Source organism: Mercurialis annua, linkage group LG4 (genome assembly GCF_937616625.2).
Source record: "Mercurialis annua linkage group LG4, ddMerAnnu1.2, whole genome shotgun sequence".
NCBI lineage: Eukaryota > Viridiplantae > Streptophyta > Magnoliopsida > Malpighiales > Euphorbiaceae > Mercurialis > Mercurialis annua.
In genome coordinates this window covers 37,861,007-37,882,763 of record NC_065573.1, presented here as the reverse complement: position 1 = coordinate 37,882,763, position 21,757 = coordinate 37,861,007, and the positions used below count along the sequence as shown (strand labels likewise).

Here is a 21,757-nt window from a genome sequence, read left to right as displayed (position 1 = left end):
TTTTCAATGAATGAAATGTGAAAAACGCAGAGATGAACGATTTTTTAACAATTTTGAATGAGTCATTCCATAAAAAAATGGTGAATACTGTAATGGCAATCATCGATAAGGATTTTTAGCCATCAAAAGAACCACCCAATTACATTTACAAATAACAAACCGAAATTTAATTTTTGAGAATTGAAAATCTAGATTTCTATAACTACTTCGGCATCTCTGTCATTAGTAGAGAAGAAATTAGCAACATCAACATCCAACATCAACATCTTCCATATTTAGATTATTATATCTTATGAGTAACTCCTCTTTTAAATGTTTTGAAGAAAATCAAACTTTAAGCAATTTTATATGAAAAAAGTCAAAAAACAAAAGGTGGGCTATGACTTACTTTAAGTGGGCTTAGTATCCAACGACCATGAATTAAATGGGCTTCTGATTCTTTCCAATGGATGGGCTTCAAGTCTAGACACAAAATTCTGCCAGGTTCAACGTGTCCAATTTCTACTGCTCCACGTATAGCCTTGCATAACCACAACTTTTAACGGTCCGTTTCCCTCCATTTTTCATTTTCTCTTGATCTGAACATTCAGACAGAACTCTGCCTGTCCCGCGTTATTTTCCGCTATCCGACACCCGCTGCGCACGTCAGCATTTTCCGGCACTCTCTCGTCTTCTCAATGGCCTCTCTATCCTCTACTCAACCGGGTCGGTTTCGGGTGCTGAAAGAGGGATCAAAAAACCGAACGGGTCCTGTTGTTTACTGGATGTTTAGAGATCAACGGATGAGAGACAATTGGGCTTTAATTCACGCCATTGATGAAGCTAATAAGAACAATGTGGCAGTTGGTGTTGCTTTTGATTTGTTTGATCGGTTTAAAGGAGCTAAAGCTAGGCAACTGGGTTTTATGTTAAAGGGTTTGCGTCAACTTCAGGATCAAATTGAACATACTTTTCAAATTCCCTTCTTTTTATTCCAAGTAAGCCCTTTTCACTTTATTTTTTTAACTTTATGCTTTAATGTTTGTTGTTTGTGCTTTGATATTTAGGCATTAGGGTTTTGTAACCATGAATTATGATTATATTTTGGATGTTCAGAAAATTTAGACCTTGTAATGTAGCACAGAAATAGAAAAGCAAACGCCCGAAACGGAAACCGCGAAACATTTTGTATAAAATTAAGTTATACATATAGAGTTTTCGAGTTTCAGAAGTGTTCTTCGAAATGGAAATGAAATGACTGGAGAAGTTTTTGTGCAACAATAGGCCAATTATGGTGGATTTAAATTGGGGTGACATTATGGTTGCTAAAGCATTGTTATTTGATAAATATTGTCTTGTTTATATGTTTTGTTTTCCTAATGGGGCTTAATATATAGGGAACAGCTGAAGAGACTATTCCAAAGTTTTTAGGAGAGTCTGGGGCTTCACTTCTAGTTACTGATTTCTCACCTCTACGAGAGGTTCGAAAATGTAAGGATGAAATTTGCAAGAGGGTGAGTGATTCTGTGACCGTACATGAAGTTGATGCTCACAATATTGTACCTGTTTGGGTAGCATCCGACAAGTTGGAGTATAGTGCTAGGACTTTAAGGGGCAAGATAAATAAAAAGCTATCCGATTACCTTGTTGAATTTCCTGTAATGCAATCTCCTAGCAATAAGTGGGTTGCTGCTCCGAATAAGTCAATTGATTGGGATAGTCTTATTGATGAAGTTTTAAGGTTGGACAACAAATCTATTTAAATAATACCAATTGAGTTTCATGATGATCATAACTTGATCTGATAATTTTGCATAAGTAGGAAAGGAGCAGAAGTTCCTGAAATTGAATGGTGCATACCTGGAGAAGATGCAGCAATGGAAGTATTAACTGGTACTAAAAATGGATTTTTAACCAAGAGGTTGACGAATTATTCTACTGACAGGAATAATCCATTGAAACCCAAAGGGCTCTCCGGTCTCTCCCCATATATTCATTTTGGCCAAATCTCCGCACAGAGATGTGCCCTGGAGGCTCGTAAAGCACGAAAGCTTTATCCTCAGGTTTGTTAGATCAATTCTTTGATTCATGGTTCAGTATTTTAATGACAGCTTGGGGTTTTATTTTCATAAATTATATGCAGGCTTCAACTTTTAGTTATTTCATCATCCTTTAGATCGTTTATCTTTCATTTTCTTCGGTGTTCTCCATGTATACCTGCTATACTAAAGGCAGTCGACACGTTTTTGGAGGAGTTGATTGTTCGTAGAGAACTTGCAGATAACTTCTGTTTCTACCAGCCTCAATATGATTCACTAAAAGGCGCATGGGAATGGGCACGTAAAAGTTTGCTAGAACATGCCTCTGATAAGCGAGATCATGTTTATTCGTGAGTGCAATTGCTTTACTTGTTTTATACTCTATTATGCCGAGTTTCTTTTTTTTTTTGATGTACATTTGCTGGGTGAAGTCCCTAAGATCTCAATGGTGGTTGAATATGTAGGAAGGAGCAATTAGAGAAGGCGCAAACAGCCGATCTGGTATGCCTACCTTTAGAGATGTACTTAATGTTATACTGAAACTTAACTGCACGTCTCATTTCATATTTATTTTCATAAGTTTCCCCCGGTATGGAAACATTGCTTTAATTATTTCAAGGATAAGGAATTACGAAGTCAACTCATGTTTTTCTTTTTTTCCTCTCTATTTTCTTACTAAATTCTTATTGACACGAAAATTGGCAGCTTTGGAATGCTTCTCAGCTGGAGATGGTACACTATGGGAAGATGCATGGTTTTATGCGGCAAGTGACTTTTTGTTGATTTGCTTGTTTTCTTTATATCATGTTCTTTTTCTGATAGTTGATTGTCATATCCACATTTTTTCGCTTTATTCTGTACAATATCTCCATAATAGGTTAGAAATCACCAACAGATATGTCTGTTGATTAAAAGTTCAACATAATTTATTTTGACGTAAATGTCATATAAAGCTATAATCATTGAAACAATAGGTTATTGTGCCTGTAACTCTAAGCAAGAAGAATAACTTCAAAATCTATAATAATAGTGGTTTAGGTTGCTTAAGTCGCATCATAGGTTATGTTAATCCTCTAGCATATCCTTTTTGTTGTTAAAGTTGATGTGCAAATCTCATCAAATTCTTCAGTTTATCATTAAATCTTCATGCAGTATGTATTGGGCGAAAAAGATTCTGGAGTGGACAAGCGGACCCGAAGAAGCCCTTGCAGTGTCCGTATATTTAAATGACAAGGTAATCTAAATGATAAGCGTATGTGTATTGTGCTTCCATTGAAACTGTTAGCAGACTCCGTCAGCATACAGTTCATTTAACTTAAAACTCTACAATGCAGTATGAAATAGATGGAAGAGACCCCAAGGGATATGTCGGTTGCATGTGGTCGATTTGTGGTGTTCATGACCAGGTTTAGTTCATTGGCATAATCAATTGCTCTATTTGTTTTATATTACATAATCATTGTAATCGTCAAAGACCTCTTATATGGCGTCTTTCAGGGCTGGAAAGAAAGACCGGTTTTTGGGAAAATTCGGTACATGAATTATGCAGGCTGCAAGAGGAAGTTTGATGTCGATGGCTACATTGCATATGTGAAGAGGTTAGTGCGCGAAAAGAATAAGAGAAAAGCAGAATATCAGCTTGCTAGACAAGAAAAACAGCATTGCACATCAGCCATTTAGCCGATTTAGGGTTTAACAGTGTTGTACATACAATTTCTAGGCCTTTAGCTTGGGATAGACGCTAACCCTCAGAAAAGAAAATGATTTTTGTCCATTTAAATTTAAGCAGTCTTGAAAAACAGACACATCGTTTAATTGATCGCAATGATTTTTGTAGAAACTAGGAAGGAATGAAAAAGCTGAATTTATGCATATAATTTGGATCTATATAATGTACCATATTAATGTCACCTGATACTTCAACATTAAAGTCAAAATATTTGCCCCCAATAATCTCTTCACACAATCAAACAGAAGCAATATAACTAGATCAGTAACCACTTTTGTTTTTACATCTCAAAGTCGGTTGATATTCTAATTCGGTTAGTAAAATAATAATATACAAATAAATTGTCAGCAATTCCAGTACAGCCATTACAGTTCGCGACCTGAATGCTATATAATACATGGTTACGACTGATGTTTACTTGCAGACATTTTACACTGAACACAAAATTGGATACAATAAATTTGCAAGCATCTGTGAATACAAATGGGATCAGAAACCTATTAGAAGCTCCCACCGAACTTATATTTGTAGATCATCCAGTGATAATTCGTCTGCCGTCAGAAGTTTCAGTTTCTGTAATTTAAAATCAACAGAATATCATTAAGATGAGAATTCATGCGATAAATTAATAGAACCACAAGAGCTGCAGATAAACTCGATTACCGTGATAAATTGTGGAGGATCGTCAAGATTTGATGAGCCTAGAATCACTTCCCTCTGTAGCTTACTTGTAAGCTTGTGGCATACCCTTAGCTGAGGATCAATGAGAAAGAGAGATGAGAAAATATGAATATCTAAGATCTAACAACTATTAGAACTGAAGTTTGACATTGAGCTTTTTAATTTTCCGAACCTCAGATCTAGTAGCTCCACCTACAATAAATACAAAAATACGCCGGCCCATCCTTCTGAAATCACTAGATGCATGTCTCAGTATCGAATCACTGTTTGGCTGGAAAAGAAAAAAAAATCAATTAGGGATGCAATAAGAAAATCATTTAGATATCAATTTTCAGCTCCTAAAATTATCAAGAAATGCAGAAAAAAGATGCATTTGATGTACAGGGTATGAAAATGAAATCATCAAAGCCGCAATCCTATAATTTATTTTCCCAGCTCAACTAATGAACAGCAAGGAACAACACCTTGAATAGCCATCATCAGAACTTCGAGGTCTTGCCCATGTTGCTGCTGGTCTCGATCTTCTCGATTGGGCAACTGGAGCTTGATTTACTGATGCAGGGTGGGATGTCCCATTAAAGCTTGCACTTGGGTCATTCATACATGGATATTCATCCTTTGATAATTCTCCTATACTGAGTTTCTCAATAAGTTCCTAAAAGGCAAAAGAGTAATTCAGTAAATTGACGGTGTTAAAGGCCTGGAAAATATTTCAAAATGAACTCAAAACTTTTTACGAATGGTGATAAATAGAACTTTATCGGTGGCCAGTATTTGCAATAAACAGCTTCTAGTTATGTATCATTTTCACAGGCAAAAGTTCAACCTATGAATCATTTCACAGGCAAAAGTTCAACCTATGAATCATTTAGCTGGCAAGTCGAAAATCTTTGCCAATGGAGGGCTCAAGCCATAATTGACTTTCCCGTTTCAACTTCAAACATAAACATACAAGAACAGAAACAGGAAACCCATTGGCAATTTGACACTAAAACACATTGGAAGAAAGTGAAACATATGCACCATTTTTTTTAATTCTGATAAAAAGTGAAATTTGCCAGAAAATGAATAGTAGATCTCGCGTCCACCTTATTTTTACAGAAAATTAAAAGAAAAACCTCGAGATGCATATATACATACTATCAGAAGTGTTACAATCTAGCAAAGTTGCATACGATACCTCTATCATAGGGTAAAATCGAGATAATTGCCATGTTGTTTCTTCAGTGGCAGCTCGGTCTTTTCTAGCGGCACGCTTCTTCTGGCAATTGGGCAGACATGGAAAACGTAAGTAAACATCTAAAATTTAATTGCCGAGAGACGTACAATTTTGTCTGACATGCATTATTACCTTGTGAATGTCAAACTTCAAAGAAAAAGTTGCAGATGAACTCTTTTTTGATTCTGGAGATGCAAGCAATCTCATATTATTCACAGCATTCATGTCATCTTCTGGTAAATTAGCTAATTGATATCATGCAAACAGTCAGATTAGTTAGTACACATGAACAAACGTATTAAAAAATAGCATCAAACAAGGTCACCTAAAACAATATTCAAAATGAAACAAGATTCTTCAACACAGCAGTAAAAGGGAGAAAAGACCAACCTTCATTAGATTACGACCCTTTTCACCATCAAACTTTTCAGGATATATGGCTGAAAGAATCATCAACAAGCGCAACTTATTTTCACGTGTTGCACCCTGCATAATAGATTACAAGTAAATAAGTACATTTGATATGTTGTAATGCTTTCATGATGTTTTTTTACAATCCTTACCTCATTTGTATTCAAAAACTTAATTACATCAGTTGTTCCTTTATCTCCAAAAACTAGGTCCTGTTCCAATTGACCTATGTCACGAAGCCCCATCTCCCTGATAATTTTGTTAATTTTCCTGCAATCTGCATCCATGAAAAGTGAATTGTAAGAAGCCTATGCCATATGCAAAAAGAAATTCAAACTTTTCCTGAATATGTGTGTGACTCGTCTAATTTTATAAAAGAATTAAAATAAGAGGAACCGGCCATTAAAGTAAAACAAAATTTTATCTACCTTTTATTTAGATGGCACACCAACTAGCCTAAACAGTCAGCATTCTAAGAGGTATCAAATTCTGTTACAAGGATTAAATACAAGTATTTACTATTTAACATAATTTCCCTCTAATTTTCAACGGAATCCACAATATAATGTCTTTTCAAATGACTGAAAGCAACGGCTGTCAGTGGGACCAAGGCCAAAGAGGCATTTAGGAAAACATGTAAAAGCAAAGATATCATTCCAAACTTCTACACCAGGTTAGTTAAAGTAAAATCTGAGCACTGGGCACAGTATCTCCTTGGGTGGTTATTGTATTATATAAAAAGAATTTTTCTGTAAGAAATCAGAAGCAAGGCATTCTACTTTGAGTAACCCATGGATTAAATCATGTAAAATAGATCCAAAATCTTGATTGACGTTTATTAGGGCAGGAGATGATCTATATACCATTTGCACACAAGCAGGATATGAAGCATACACACTACACGGTCAATAAAACTTTCTTTTTCTCAGAGCGTGAAAGAGAAATAAAACTGAAACTCCATTAAAAAATCAAGGCTCTTCAATAGGTTTGGAGGTGTCAGTGTCACTGCATGATTTTACACAAAATATGCTTCGTGCCACATGTCCCACTCGACATCCAAGATGATTAATCCTCGATATAACAGGGACATGGCACAACAAGATATAATTAAATAAAAGAAACAAGCTGCAGTACCTTCCAGGTTGATTTTGAATCCCCTGTTTTTGCTGATCGAAGCATTTCATGTAACAAACCTGAACAGTCGAGAGTTCAAATTGAAAAGTAGTCAGACCAACTAAACTGCGATATTAAGCAACATGGTTATCTGTAGTATCTTGACTATATAAAACAACAGAAAAACAGATAATATCATTAAATCTGAGGTGGTCTAATAAGCTCAGACTCGCAGATTATTGGTCTCTGGCTCTAAGTAAATGCAACTTCCCTTAATGTATTCATATAGATATTTGTAATAAAAATAAAATATTAAAACATAGTAAGATGCCGTGTTTCCCTAAGGTACTGTAGAGGATCCCGCAACTGGTCAAAATGAGAAGGACAAACACATAAGGCCTGCCTTATCAGTGAGCCTACTTACGCTAACTAATTTGCCTAAACTGGAAAGACTATTGACCTGGAACATGCACAAGAAAGACAAACACATAAGGCCTGCCTTATCATATCTATACTGTGCCCTTACCTTCACTAACTAATTTGCATAAACTGGAAAAACTATTAACCTGGGATCATGCACAGTGGTTCATGGTAGCATCATCTCCGAGAAAGTTCTAACAACCCCCCTCGAATGAAAACAGTATGGTGGCAGAAGCAGAAAGTATAGATTTACATGTCTTGGAAAATTCATAATTTGGATCAATCCTCAGTCAAGGAACATGATAGTACTAATCAACGCAAAATTACATTATCATGTCAACTGAGAGTGATCATAATAGAAACCTTGACAAAGCTTGGGCAGCATTTAACTTGAGCAGCCAAGCACCATGAATCAACTTTTAAAAAGATTTAGAACAATAAGCCACGATTTTGCTGGACTTTCATCATCAACTGGAGCCATAAATTGCAGCACTGAGTAAGTGCTCCGAATTTCAGCATTCTAAAGTCTAATCTTTATCATTGAATTTCAATTTCCATAAAAGGTCAAGAGATGCAAGTATCACCTCAAGACAAACAAAGAGGAATATAAAATTTCCCCTATTTCCTCAAACCCCAGAATCATTTGGAAAACAAATTCCACAGTAGAAAGTAGGACAATGTGGCTATTGCAACATCGAAATTCTAAATAGCACCACTTTCTTCTAACATGTTACAATCCCTAAATGCTGCCATTTTTTAATATTAGCCGCAAACAGCACTTTTCTCTCATTTACTTTCTTTTCAAATAAAGGATAACTATGCCACAGTGAAACATCAATGTTCTAATACATATATCAAATATCTCACTATCTTATTCTCAACTAGCAAAATCACACAATAATACAAATCTCCCTCAAGTGGTATAAAACTCGCGCTTAATCAATCAATTAATTCAATAAAATTAACTAACTCAAACTACCTAATTAGCAGAACTAACAGCAAAATCAAAACTATAAACACAAACGCCTGCATTTTAAGCTATACTTGAACTGAAGACTAACTAATCACCAAAGAAAAATTCAAAAGCCAGTACATAAATAAACATCAACTGAAACAAACAATAGAGCTGTAAAAGACAATAAAAAGACTGATCATAGATCATGTAAAAATAGGATAAAGAAGTAACTGAAATTAAAATTAATACAGAGTGAGAAAGACAAACTGACGTTCACGGCTGATTTGTCTGAAATTTTTGTACTCGCCACCGGAAGATGACGCGTCAGAATCTGAGAACGACATTGATTCTCTGTCTGATCGATCCAAATAATAACACAAACAAATCGGAATCAGATCGTTCGCTGGATATTAATCAGGAAATGAAGTAGAAGATTAGAGAATAATAACGGAGAGAGATCAAAACGGAGAACGGAGAACGGATTCTGAGAGCTGTGAGAGAGAAAAAAGAGACGAAACAGCGAAAGAGAAAAGAAAAGTAAACAATTGTTGTTGTTCTGTTTTGTCGAATCAATAATTAATTAATTTAATTTAATTACAGGTATAATTTTTATTTATTATCCGCATGAAAGTTAATAATAACTGACTTATTTTTTCTATTTATAATGAGGTGCTGACGTGTTGACCATTATAAACTGAGATGGACCCGGCCAATCTCGCGTTTCGTATTGGAAAGAAAGTGGGATGTTCTTGCTTCATGCTTTCTTTTCTTTCTATCCTCTAATTTTATTTGAATAAAAATATCTAATTTTATTTTAATAATACCATTAGATTTTAAAATATAGTAAGTGATATAAATTTATAGTTAAAATTTATTCATTAGTTGCTAAAAAAGCTTAAAGTATCAATCCATATTATAAATCGACATGAATTAGATTTATAAAATTTTAACAATTTAAAATAAATTAGTAATGTTTACAACTCGAAACAACAAATAGTCGCTCAATAAAAGCTATAGATATGAATGTCAAAATAATATATATTTCCGTGTTTACATCGGTATTTTTATATCAAATAATTATTCAATATTCTGAATAGTTAAAAAATTACTAATTATTTTATTTTTATTTGTTAAAATTCAAAATTTATGTTCGCCTTGGATATAGAGAATTTTCATTTTACCTTTATGATTAAGATTTCGGGAATATTCTAATTCTCTAGATCAATTTGAACCTTTCAAATTGCAATTATACACTTCTAACGTTTCAATTTGCATTAAAAACTATATCTATCAGGCTATCACAGTATCTTACATACATTTTTCGTAATTAAGGTTTTGGAATCTAACATCAGCTGAATAATTAAGAACTTCGCTGTAAAGAGAGTCCAATCACTACTGGATTTCAGTGGTTTTGCGACGGACAATTCCGTCGCAAATCACTCATATTCCGTCGCAAATGTGTATTTGCGACGGATTTGCGACGGAATTAGTCCGTCGCAAAAGCTCTGGTCGCTAAAATATTAGCGACCAGAGCGTCGCAAATATGGCGACGGCCAGCCCGTCGCCATAACCAAACACACCGTCGCCAATGTCGTCTCCCAAAAAATGAAAAGGGAGACGTATTGGCGACGGATTTACTATATTTGCGACGGAATGAGTTGCGTCGCAAATATTGACAATTTGCGACGGAATCAATTCCGTCGCAAAATGGTACAAGTTTGCGACGGAATCAATTCCGTCGCAAATTGTCAATATTTGCGACTTCCGTCGCAAATATTGACAATTTGCGACGGAATTGATTCCGTCGCAAAGATAGTCGCAATTTGGACAGAATTATCTATTTTCCGTCCGTTTTTCCTATTCAATTCACGACGATTAAAATCTGTAAAATCTATTATTTGCAACTCTCATTAAAACTCAATTTCCAAAAACGACCGATTTCATATAAAAACATGTTATATTTTACATATCGTAAGAAAATATATAAAACAAGATAACACAAAATGTATAAAAGTGACAAAATACAAAATGTCAGAAATACAAACGTGACACTACAAAGTCGGAGTGTCGTCATCGTCTGAAGGACCTGGGGGTGGGCGATACTGCGGAGGAAGAGTCTGCATCATCTTCGCCATCTCGGCCTGAATAATCTCGGCCATCCTCTCATTGGTTCTCGCCTGCTGGGCACGGAGATCCTCCACCTCAGTGGTAATCTGGCGCAGTCCGTCCTGGATCCCCGCCCGCACACGCCGCTCGATCTCCTCCTCAGTTCGCTGTGACTGTGTGGACCTGGTCCTCGCCCTACTAGACGTCGTCGTATCCACGTACGCACTAGTCGCTGAACCCAACCCGTAGACACGCCGCTTCTTGTTGACGCCCTCGATATTCAGAAATAGCTGCGTCTCGTCGACTTCTGCTGTGCTAGACGAACCACCCTCTCCGGTCGGCGGCTGCGATGCAGCAGCAAGTCTCTGAGCAATTGCATCCTACAAAAAGATTGAAAAACATATATATCACATAACGGCTAATTAAAACGTATAACATATGAAATGTAAGTATAAATCCTAACGAAAATTCGGCAGCATTTCCTCTATAATTTGATCAACACCCATTTTTCAGGGACATCCTGCAAACATATAAATTTCATATACAACCCACCGGCTTTCCCTTAGGTTTAAAAATTCCCAGTCTGTCGGCATCTTCATCGATATCCATATCACAAGTTTCATTTCTTCCCAAACGCACGGGTAACATCGGATCGCCTTCAGCAAAATAATAGGATGCAAATTTAGCGATTTCTTCTTGCAGATATCCACTACTAATGCTCCCTTCGACCCTGCCTTTATTAGTGACCTTTTTTTTTCAATTTCCTCAAATATCTGTAACCGGATATTAATATTAGTAATATGAACAGATGGATTCGAGAAAAAACCATGACTAATTGATTACCTTTCAAATGGATACATCCAGCGATACTGAACCGGTCCTGCCATCATAGCTTCATACGGAAGATGCACGGGAAGATGCTCCATAGAGTCAAAAAAGCTGGGTGGAAATATACGTTCCAACTTACACAGGATTTTTGGGATCTCAGTTTCCATACGGTTTAGATCTTCCTGTGACAGTGACGTGGAAGTTAACTCCCTGAAGAAGATACTTAACTCTGTTAGAGGCTCCCACACATTTTTCGGAAGTAGCTCCCGAAGAGCGATTGGCAGAAGTCGTTGCATAAAAACATGGCAGTCATGACTTTTCATTCCATGCATTTTCAGCCCCTTTAGATCAACACATCTAGACAAGTTTGACGCGTACCTGTCTGGAAACTTTATTTTCTGAATCCACTCAAGCAAAACTCGTTTTGAATCCCTATCCAAAGCATACATTGCCTTTGGAAATCTCCCAGTTGCCGGATCTTTAGCTAACCCTGGCCGATCACAGATGTCGTTCAACTTTTCACGAGATTTTGCATGGTCTTTTGTTTTCCCGGGGACATTGAGAACGGTATTAAAAATGTTATCGAAGACATTTTTCTCAATGTGCATGACATCGAGATTGTGACGTATTACATTCGTTCTCCAATAAGGAAAATCCCAAAAGATACTTTTTTTATTCCACCCATGATCTTTTGACAGTAATGCATTAGTAACTTTCGCACCAGGCTCAAATGCCTTCTTAAACCCCAGTCGATCAATCTCTGCTAACAGTTCATCTCCAGTTCTCACCCCTGCAAACCTTTTCCCGACCTCTCGTTTCCCCTTACGGAAATCAGTAACATTTCGACGGAATTGGTGATTCGGAGGCAAAAACTTGCGATGGCAATCAAACCACGATTGTTTACCGCTTTTATCCAGTGTGAATGCATCGATGTTTTCCATGCAGTACGGGCATGCTTTTCTACCAGCAGTGCTCCAACCAGACAACATAGAATAAGCGGGAAAGTCATTTATTGTCCACATAAGAGCCGCTTTTAGTTGAAAATTCTGACGCTTATGAACGTCATATGTCTGGACTCCACATTCCCACAGTTGGTTCAACTCTGCAATCAGCGGCTGTAGGAAGATATCCATTAGGTGTTTTGGGTTTCTAGGCCCCGGTACCAAAACCGTTAAAAACATAAACTCATCCTTCATGCACATGCCTGGGGGGAGATTGTACGGCGTCAAAATGACCGGCCACCACTCCCATTCCCTAGCGCCGGTCTCGGCTCAATAATTTGGGTCGTGACAATTGTGGTATCAGAGCAGTTGGTCCAGTTACCTCTGCAAATATGTGTTGTGTCGGTTAAGTGACCTAGGAACTACTGCAGCTATAGAGTTGAGTTCTGTCTGATCCAAGTATTTTGCATTGTTGTTTTGCGATAAGTATTATTGATTGGTTGTGAAGTGCTAGTTTGTTTGTCGCGACACACATACATGAGATGCATACGCATATTTTGTTTTCGATAGGATATGCATATGCGACATGCATATCCAGATGAAATATTGGGGAGATGCAATGCCCCTTATGACTAGAAATTAATCGATGTTACTATGACTCGATAGTAACACGCATGTGGTTGGCATTGAATAACGCCAGTATGCTGTCGAATTCGATCGATCAAAGTGTCAAAAAGAGAATGAAGAAGAAATGCAAGGTTACAGAGGTCGAAGAACTTTCTGGATACAGAGTTTAAAGGTTTAGAGAACTTACAAAACTCAAAGTTTACAACTTTTACAAGTTGTTTTGTTTAAACGATTTTGAAAGCATAATTGTGCCTAGACCCGAGATAGTCATTGATAAATGCCACGACATTGATAGAAGTGCATCACTACATACACTGCTAATGAAAAGAACCATAAATGAATACATGCATTCATAGTACATGCATCATATGCATTATGTCAGACGAAAAGGTGAGATGTGGCAACTCTTTGGGGATGAGAGACGTCATCACCCTAGTGCACAATTTTGCTAAGATTTAAATGAAATTTCGATTTACATTTCAAAGCGAGATGTTTTGTTTGAAAGAGTTTTCAAGGAATTTTGTTTTTATGTAAGTATACCTAGACCAGAACTCTGTGACGGAAGTGAAGTGCTCGCGAGAAAGCTACAATCGAGGCCACGAGGCGAATGAATACGTATAGTTGCGAGAACATGGGAGTTATGTTTTAGGATATGAACTTAATTATGAGTTAACAAGCTAGAATATAGCTAAAAATCACATATGTATTGGAAAGTAACGCGTACCAGATTAGTGGTAAGCTAAGAGGTAAGTATTTCTTTGACAGGACGTCAAAGATATTAAACTACGATATAAGGGAAGAAGTATATAAGAAGAATGAAGTTTATATATGAGAAGTGAATGGTAAGATAGATGTGGATAGCAAAATGTAACTAATTGAACGATGAAGTGGGATGTTCCTATCTTTAGACGAAGTGATTAGAGCATCATGCTACCACACCATAGAAGTAAGAAAGAGGATAGTCGAGCATAGAAATAGACTCACAGTTTACACCTTGAAGATAGAAGGTTACCCATATGAAAGGATAATGTGAATATAGCGTAATATTAGAAAGTCGTCAGGTTTAATAAGATCGTGACAACTCTTTATTGAACCGTTGAATCAAGTTGTCACTGGAACACGATGTCCCTTAGACGGTGACCTAAGTGTAAACCATTACGATCGACAAACCGAGAACGTGAAGTAAATTTCATAAGAATATCGATAATGGATATATGTCGATAAAGTGACGAGCCAAGTAGACGAGTGACAAGAATATGAAGTACGGAGCATGGAATTGGATCAATTAAGTATAGCTAACATCAAGTCTGCATAGAATGTAGTGATTGGAGAAGCATGATAAGAAAGATCAAGAGATAAACGACAAGAGTTGCAATAAGTGAATTAGAAGTTGGAACTTCCACCACAAGGTTACGATTATAAAGTGGATGAAAAGATTAGGACAAGTATAAGTGTGAATGATGTGCGCGAAGCACGGGATCTTGAGTTTTAAGTTCGACTAATAAAGAGTAGAGTGCATAGTGCGATTGATGTGAAAGATTAATAGTAGTCCCTGAATGGTTAGGATGCAATATATAGCATCAAACGTATTTGACACATAGATGAATCTTTACGCATCGAGGTAAGTAAAAGGATGTGAAGAAGAGATTCGATAACAAACTTGAGTTACATATATTGGATCAGTCGAAATATAACATAAGAGATGAAAGTAAGATACCTATGAGAAGGTATAAGAACTCGAACAAAGAAGTTAGTTACGAAAATCGATATAGAGAAAAATTTGCTTGCGTACGTTGCAAGAAACTTGATAAGAATGATCGAGGAAAGGAAAAGAGAAAGTCACATGGGAAAATTAACAAGAGGATCAACTAGATTGGACTCTATGTAGTCACGGACACATAACAATAAAAAGAAATAAAGATGGCTCGAACATAGGATCGGCTTCACTGACAGTCAAGGTGTCAGTAAAAGCACGATAAGACGCAAGTAATCAAGAACGTACCATGTCGAGGAATTCAGACGAAATAGGCTACGATCACCACTCATGCTCGAGGTTGTGAATATTAAAAGAAGAAGTACATGATGTACAGGATGCGATGAAGAAGAATGCAAGAAATGTAACAAAAGATGATCGAGACACATGATAAGAGCGTAAATACGGAACACAAGAAAGGTACCATAGGGCTATAGCATTACGACTATTAATCCTATTGGTTGATTAGAAACAAGAAGTCAAGGAAGAGACATGAAGGAATATACCTACGTTATAGGTAGAAGAGTGAAGTGACGAGTGAAAATAACAAGATAATAGATAATAAGGAATAAACCTCACACCATACTATGGAAAAGAGAAATAGTTTGGAAATTAAGAGTCAAACTAAGATACGATATTAGAAAAAAAAAAAATAGAAGAGAATAGTGAATCGTAAAGATGAATGCTAAAAGCATCCTTAAAGGTCGTAAGACAATCAATGTTAAGAAGACGACGAAAGAAGGAAGGACATAGGTAAAATGAAATGAAAAAGTAAATAAGAAGTTAAGGATAAATATAACCTAAGGGCTAGTACTAAGGTCAACATTTAAGTTTCAAAAGATGGACTACCATGAGGCGGATAGTGACATACTCACTGAAAGAAGGAAGGATCTACTAATTGAAAGATTAGTGAGAGATATAAGCGATAAGTGACGAAGGTAACAGTGACGACACTGTTAAAGGCAATACATGACGGCAAAAGTTGAAGGAATTAAGGATCCTCACGGGAAATGAGTAAACAAGGTACATTGAATAAATCGGGAGTAAAACTCCAACGCGACAACAATTGTTGTCCCTCTAGTACTAAATGTGGTATAAAGAAACACAAGGTGAGACTAACAATAAAATGATCGTAAAAGGGAGTAAAGGATAGGATAACAAAGACAGTTATCCAAGATTATAAAGGATAAAAGATAAAACAGATTGATGAGAAGTAAGAGGAGATAGGAAGCTTCAAAGAATAGTACGTCATGCTTAAGAAAAGGAAATAGACCAATGGATATACAAACGAATATAGAGGTATACGAGATATTAAGACGCAAAAAGAAGGTTAAGTAAGCCATACAAGAAAAGTGAAGACCTCATAAAGATACGTCCTGAGGATTTACCTCATGGATAACCATAATAAATAACGTTAGCGAAAGAATCTTCCTACGAGAAATGAAGTAATGAGATGAAAGAGAATAACAAATAGTGGAATAAGCTTTTAGCACGACAACAAATAACAATCAGACGACGGCAACAGAGACTACATAAGAAGTGAAGCACGAGTTGTTTGAGTGTTTACATCACTCAACAAGGAACGATGATAGGATCAAATATGTTGGACAAAAAGAAAAGGATCGAGAACGAAAATGTATGTGGGTACGACTAACATCATTATAGAAAGAAGACTTGGAGATCAAGATCAAGTCGTAACCACGATCAAACAAAGCAAAGGAATCTAAGAGTACGAACTAATGGATCATCTACATCATTCGATTACGAATGAGTAATCTTAAGAGTGGAGATTATCGTTACTAGTAATCAGACATTACTAGAACAAACAAGTATTGAATATCAGTATTAAACTAAAAATTCAATTACAAAGATAAAAGCTCATAGTATTGAATGTCAAACAAAGAACTAACACAACAATTGTGTTGTAAAGTTAAGAGAAGCAATCAAAGGTAAGAAGTTATAGTACATAAGAAAATGGCTAAAAACACTATGCAAGACGGAGACGATATGAAAGATCGTCAATGACGATTAACATTAATCTGTAAGGAGTACAGAAATGGAGGCATGAATGAAGTTCAAAAAGTTAAGGGTTTAAGTTAAGTCAAGGAGTTATATGAAAATTCGAGGACGAATTTTTATAAGGGGGGAAGAATGTAATACCCCAAAATATTTAAGTATTTAATTGGACCACGTGTCCAGTGTTAAGTCGCTAGAGTGGCGATATCAGAAAGATTTCCGAGAGATTAGGATAAATATTAAATTTTAGCAGGACGGACTCGAAAGGATTATTGCGAAAGATTTAATATTATATTTCAGTTCTAGAGTTGGAATTAGAATTGGAAAAGAAAAATATTAAGAAAGTCGCAAAATAAAGTACAGGGACTAAAATGGTGATTTAACCATATAAGACCCGAAGGGATATTATTTCGCCAAAGCCCGCGAAATATTTTATAGTATATGTGGTAAAAGTTTCGGGTCAATCGGAGACCTTTTAAAATTTGGACGCGGATGCGTTTTGGGCTAAATTGTCACTTTTGAGAAGTTTAAGGGCGAAAGTGTAAATTAGCCAATTAAGCCTCGAGAATAGTAATTAAAAGATTTTGACGGAAAGTAATAATATTGAGTTAGTATTATTTATATGAATATAAATAATACGTAAGCAATCGAGTTAAAAGAATAATTTAACCATTTGGTTAAATTAGAAAGTTTAAAAGAGAAATGGTTTAAGTTAAAGAAATGAAGGATCAAAATGGACAATTAGCCAAGATATATATAATAACTTTCCTTAAGAGTAAGGAAAGGAAGTGATGATCAGAGGAAGCGAAAGTTACAGAAGCTTTCGACGATCGATTACGATCCGTCGTCGTTTCGCCGTTTCTCGTCTAAATCGCGAGTTCTTTATATCGATTCGTTCAGAATTCGATTCTCTATCATCGCTAAGCTTCAAATCGAGGTAAGCTTGACGTTTTTATTATGAGAATTGATAAATAAGGGTTATTTCGTTTTAACGAATTAAACGAATCGTAATCGCGTTTCTATTGGCGTTTTTGATGATATTTGAGATGGTTATTAATGGAAATCGTGCTAGAATCGACTTTGGACGTTTAAGCACGTCGGAATTGGCCCGGGGAATGAACCCCGGGGCTGCACATCGGCAGTCATTTGCTGCACGAACGTGCAGTACACGTTCGTGTAGCATACTGCACGAACGTGCAGTACACGTTCGTGTAGCAGACTGCACGAACGTGTAGCACACGTTCGTGTAGTACACTACACGAACGTGGAGCACACGAACGTGCAGCGTACTGCACGAACGTGCAGTACACTGCTGCACGAACGTGCAGTCCCTCGTTAGCGGGAATTGACGATTTTGGCTTCCAGAGCCCTGACGCGACACAGAAACTCGATTTCAGACAATTTCAAGTCGTGTAATCAATCGGGATTCGATTGAATATCAAAACGTTAACTAGGACGTTTAAAAGAAAAGCGTGATTAAGAGATTATTAAAGTTAAGAACCGTATTAGAGATACGATTGTGTTAACCTAAGTTTATAACTTAGGAGTTTGAATACTAAGTCAACGTTTATGGATTAAACGTATAGGTTACTCGATTAAGTAACTGACGTACCGACAAGCTATCAAGCCAGTTAGCGGGAGTGGATACGTGATTGGACAACGCATGGAGCTTACGCTTGCGGGATTATAATAATGCAGTTTTGGATAGCGGTCACTGTGAGTGGCAATTTACTTTCGCGTATTATTAGTATAAAAGTTATCTTCATATATATACGTATATTGTTTATACGCATCGCATTACCTATAATTGATTGAAATGTTATATGTTTACTTAATTTCTATATACGAGAACTAGTATGCGATCCGAAGAAACTAGCTACCTATTGGGTGTCAATAGGCTGTGTGATCACCAGTACCGAGTCGGTCTAGTATGTTTGCATATGAGTGATGAATTGATATAACTCAGCTGGAAGCTGATGACGAATATGATATTTACGATTGGGTTATGATTTAGATACGCAGAGTGAACTCGGCTGCGGTGTAGCCTGGAAGTCCCCGTATCTAGTGGCTGGGCCACCAGCGAGTTGGACTCGCAATTGATATTTACGATTGGGTTGAGTGATATATGATTATTCGAGAGATGCGTCGCATGCTAGGATATTAGTTTCGTACGGATCAAATACCTGTTTATAAGTTTTACATTATTGTTTTATTAAGATGCGATGTTATATTTGTTTTATATTAATACTGTTAGTAACTTGCAAGCTCACTCAGTATTTTCCTAAATACTGACCCCCTCACAGTGTTTCCTTTCAGGTGACCGAAGTCGGATCAGACAGACCATCTCCTTTGTGTCGGCAGCCTTTTTGGCTTACACAAAGTGCGAATTTTTATAGAGCTGCAGTAGTCAGTAGGTGTCAGTATAAGATTTATGATTTAATTTCAAACGGTATTGGAAAAATAAACTCTGATATAGTTTTATAAATAAGTTGTTTATAAAGATGGTGTTTTATCCGTTTGAATTGTGTACCAATTGCCTTAAGAGGAATTGGTTATGTTTGTGATCAGAAACAGGGCGGTGCTGGATATGAGATATCGCTCGGTAAGACCCTGGTTTCTAAGAATGTGTTCGCGAATGTTTTCAGAAAAGAAATACGATGTTTTAATAAATGTATTATATATAGTAATATGTTTTAATCGCGAAAAATTTATAACGGTTTTAGGCTTGCTACGGGTTTCGGAGCAACCACTCCCATTCCCTAGCGCCGGTCTCGGCTCAATAATTTGGGTCGTGACAGAATGCATCGATGTTTTCCATGCAGTACGGGCATGCTTTTCTACCAGCAGTGCTCCAACCAGACAACATAGAATAAGCGGGAAAGTCATTTATTGTCCACATAAGAGCCGCTTTTAGTTGAAAATTCTGACGCTTATGAACGTCATATGTCTGGACTCCACATTCCCACAGTTGGTTCAACTCTGCAATCAGCGGCTGTAGGAAGATATCCATTAGGTGTTTTAGGTTTCTAGGCCCCGGTACCAAAACCGTTAAAAACATAAACTCATCCTTCATGCACATGCCTGGGGGGAGATTGTACGGCGTCAAAATGACCGGCCACGAGGAATACTGCTGCCCAAAATTGGTAAATGGCTGAAACCCATCGGAGCATAAGCCTAATCTGATATTTCTCCCTTCATCGGCAAACTCAGAATGCAGTTCACTAAAACGTTTCCAAGCCGGAGAGTCGGACGGGTGGCACATCTTATCACCATCCATCTCGTGGTCTGCGTGCCACGTCATATGCCGAGCAATGGCTTTCGAAGCGTACAACCTCTGTAGCCTCGGAGTTATTGGAAAATAGAACATTTTACTATATGGCACGTTAGCCTTTCTTTTTGTGGATTTTCCGTGGGTCACAGGTTTCCACCGCGCATAATTGCAAATTTTGCAGCGCGTTAGATCCGCGTCCTCCCCCCAATAAATCATACAGTTATAAAAACAACAGTCAATAACCTCAACCGGCAACCCCAAACCTTTGACCAGCTTCTAATTTTAGCAAAATTCGTTGGCATCTTGTTGTCCTCCGGGAGCAGCTCCTGTATCAATCCGCATACGTCGTCAACTAAAGCTACTGAACCCTTATGTCGACACTTGATCTCCATCACTTTAGCAGATGCAGAAAATGGAGAGTGTCTGCTATTCCCAGGCCATATGTCTTCTTCAGCCGCACGCATCATATCATAAAATTTTTGAGCTTCAGCATTCGGGAGCTCATCTTCAGGAAACGTTATTTCTGGACCGGCCGCATCAAGAATCATTCTTTGAGCGGAACTGAACTCACCTGGCCCCTCATCTTCATAGTCGAACTCAACATCCTGCTCCGGTAACTGTGCAAGGGGAGGGGGGTTCAAAACGCTCCCCTCGCCATGAAAAACCCATACTTGGTAACCTTTCACGAACCCATTCTTCAATAAATGGAATTCCACCTCATCGACATCCCGATAGCTTGTATTTCGACAACCTCTCTTAGGGCAGGGGCATTTTATCTGTACCCCACTCATACAAGCCGGATGCCGTAATGCAAACCGGACAAACTCCTTCACATGCTCCTTATACCCTGTGGTTAGCAGCCCGTTTGTGTGGCTCCTGTACATCCAACTGCGGTCCGTCTCCATTTCTGTAGCGCGGATAATTAGAGGTGGGGTTTTCACTCGAGATAAGCAAAGTCAATGTAATTGACTGCTGAAAAGGTAGGGCCCTATCCCATTCGCAAAACAGGCGCCCCGTAACTCGGCCACGATATATGCCTAGCAACGGAGAAAAATATTCGGCAGCCTTCCGGCGTCGTTCTCCTTTAGTGCGATATTTAGTATATGCGTTGTAACGCTAATTATATATTCCTCGAGGAATAAGCGTTACAAAACATATACTAAACATCCACCCGGAGAACAAACGCTGGAAAACAACCGAATATTTTTCTACCGCTACTAGACATATATGGTTTTTCGTGATCGAGTTACGAAAGCACAAGTTTTGCGAACTGTACAAACTGTACAATCCCGTGTCGTTCAATCTCTTGAACACACGGGACGGGAACTCTACGGCTAGGTTTACGATTTTATTCGGTGGGAATAAAATCGAGGTTTATTTAGGTTGAATATTGTAAATAAAAGCTATTTCAATTAAAATAAATCAAATTAATTGAGCGATAAAACCTACTTGTTGAAGGGCAGAACCGCAAATAGAAGGTGAAACGCTCGGATCACTCGGAACAACGGTGCGCGGCTATCAAGGGCTATCAGCGACTGTCAGACCTGTCATGGTAAATAAAAACACGTATTAATTAATAAAAATTCGGCAACACTTCCCCTAAAAATGAGCATCACCCATTTTTCAGGGAAGTCCTGCAAGCAAATTACATAGCACAATCCAACAATAC

General features: G+C 37.4%; 4 protein-coding genes across 5 annotated transcripts; 1 reads left to right on the top strand and 3 right to left on the bottom strand.

Annotated features, from left to right (window-relative positions):
* Nucleotides 1-568: 568 nt before the first annotated feature.
* Nucleotides 569-3,858, top strand: LOC126677087 (deoxyribodipyrimidine photo-lyase). Its single transcript, XM_050371538.2, has 9 exons — nt 569-977; nt 1,377-1,720; nt 1,802-2,042; nt 2,211-2,368; nt 2,483-2,519; nt 2,724-2,782; nt 3,171-3,252; nt 3,353-3,424; nt 3,516-3,858. Exons 1-9 carry the CDS (start codon nt 678-680, stop codon nt 3,696-3,698), a joined length of 1,476 nt encoding a protein of 491 aa, XP_050227495.1. The 5' UTR covers nt 569-677; the 3' UTR covers nt 3,699-3,858.
* A 128-nt stretch (nt 3,859-3,986) lies between these two features.
* LOC126677093 (SNARE-interacting protein KEULE) lies at nt 3,987-9,112 on the bottom strand. Of its 2 annotated transcripts, XM_050371546.2 has the most exons (10): nt 8,818-9,109; nt 7,193-7,251; nt 6,211-6,335; nt 6,034-6,133; nt 5,780-5,892; nt 5,609-5,689; nt 4,893-5,083; nt 4,601-4,691; nt 4,411-4,500; nt 3,987-4,320 (listed from the first exon to the last, which is right to left on the bottom strand). In XM_050371546.2, exons 3-10 carry the CDS (start codon nt 6,301-6,303, stop codon nt 4,267-4,269), a joined length of 813 nt encoding a protein of 270 aa, XP_050227503.1. In that variant the 5' UTR covers nt 6,304-6,335; nt 7,193-7,251; nt 8,818-9,109; the 3' UTR covers nt 3,987-4,266. The 2 variants fall into 2 exon arrangements, 1 of the variants encoding a protein (XP_050227503.1); XR_007640474.2 differs by lacking the exon at nt 3,987-4,320 and having other exon boundaries at nt 4,601-4,699; nt 8,818-9,112.
* A 2,098-nt stretch (nt 9,113-11,210) lies between these two features.
* On the bottom strand, nt 11,211-11,846 carry LOC126677095 (uncharacterized). The gene is made up of 2 exons (XM_050371548.1): nt 11,496-11,846; nt 11,211-11,425 (listed from the first exon to the last, which is right to left on the bottom strand). The coding sequence occupies exons 1-2, from the start codon at nt 11,810-11,812 to the stop codon at nt 11,392-11,394; spliced, it is 351 nt and encodes a 116-aa protein (XP_050227505.1). The 5' UTR covers nt 11,813-11,846; the 3' UTR covers nt 11,211-11,391.
* A 7,747-nt stretch (nt 11,847-19,593) lies between these two features.
* On the bottom strand, nt 19,594-20,993 carry LOC126678674 (uncharacterized). The gene is made up of 2 exons (XM_050373569.2): nt 20,352-20,993; nt 19,594-20,286 (listed from the first exon to the last, which is right to left on the bottom strand). The coding sequence occupies exons 1-2, from the start codon at nt 20,991-20,993 to the stop codon at nt 19,594-19,596; spliced, it is 1,335 nt and encodes a 444-aa protein (XP_050229526.2).
* Nucleotides 20,994-21,757: the final 764 nt, after the last annotated feature.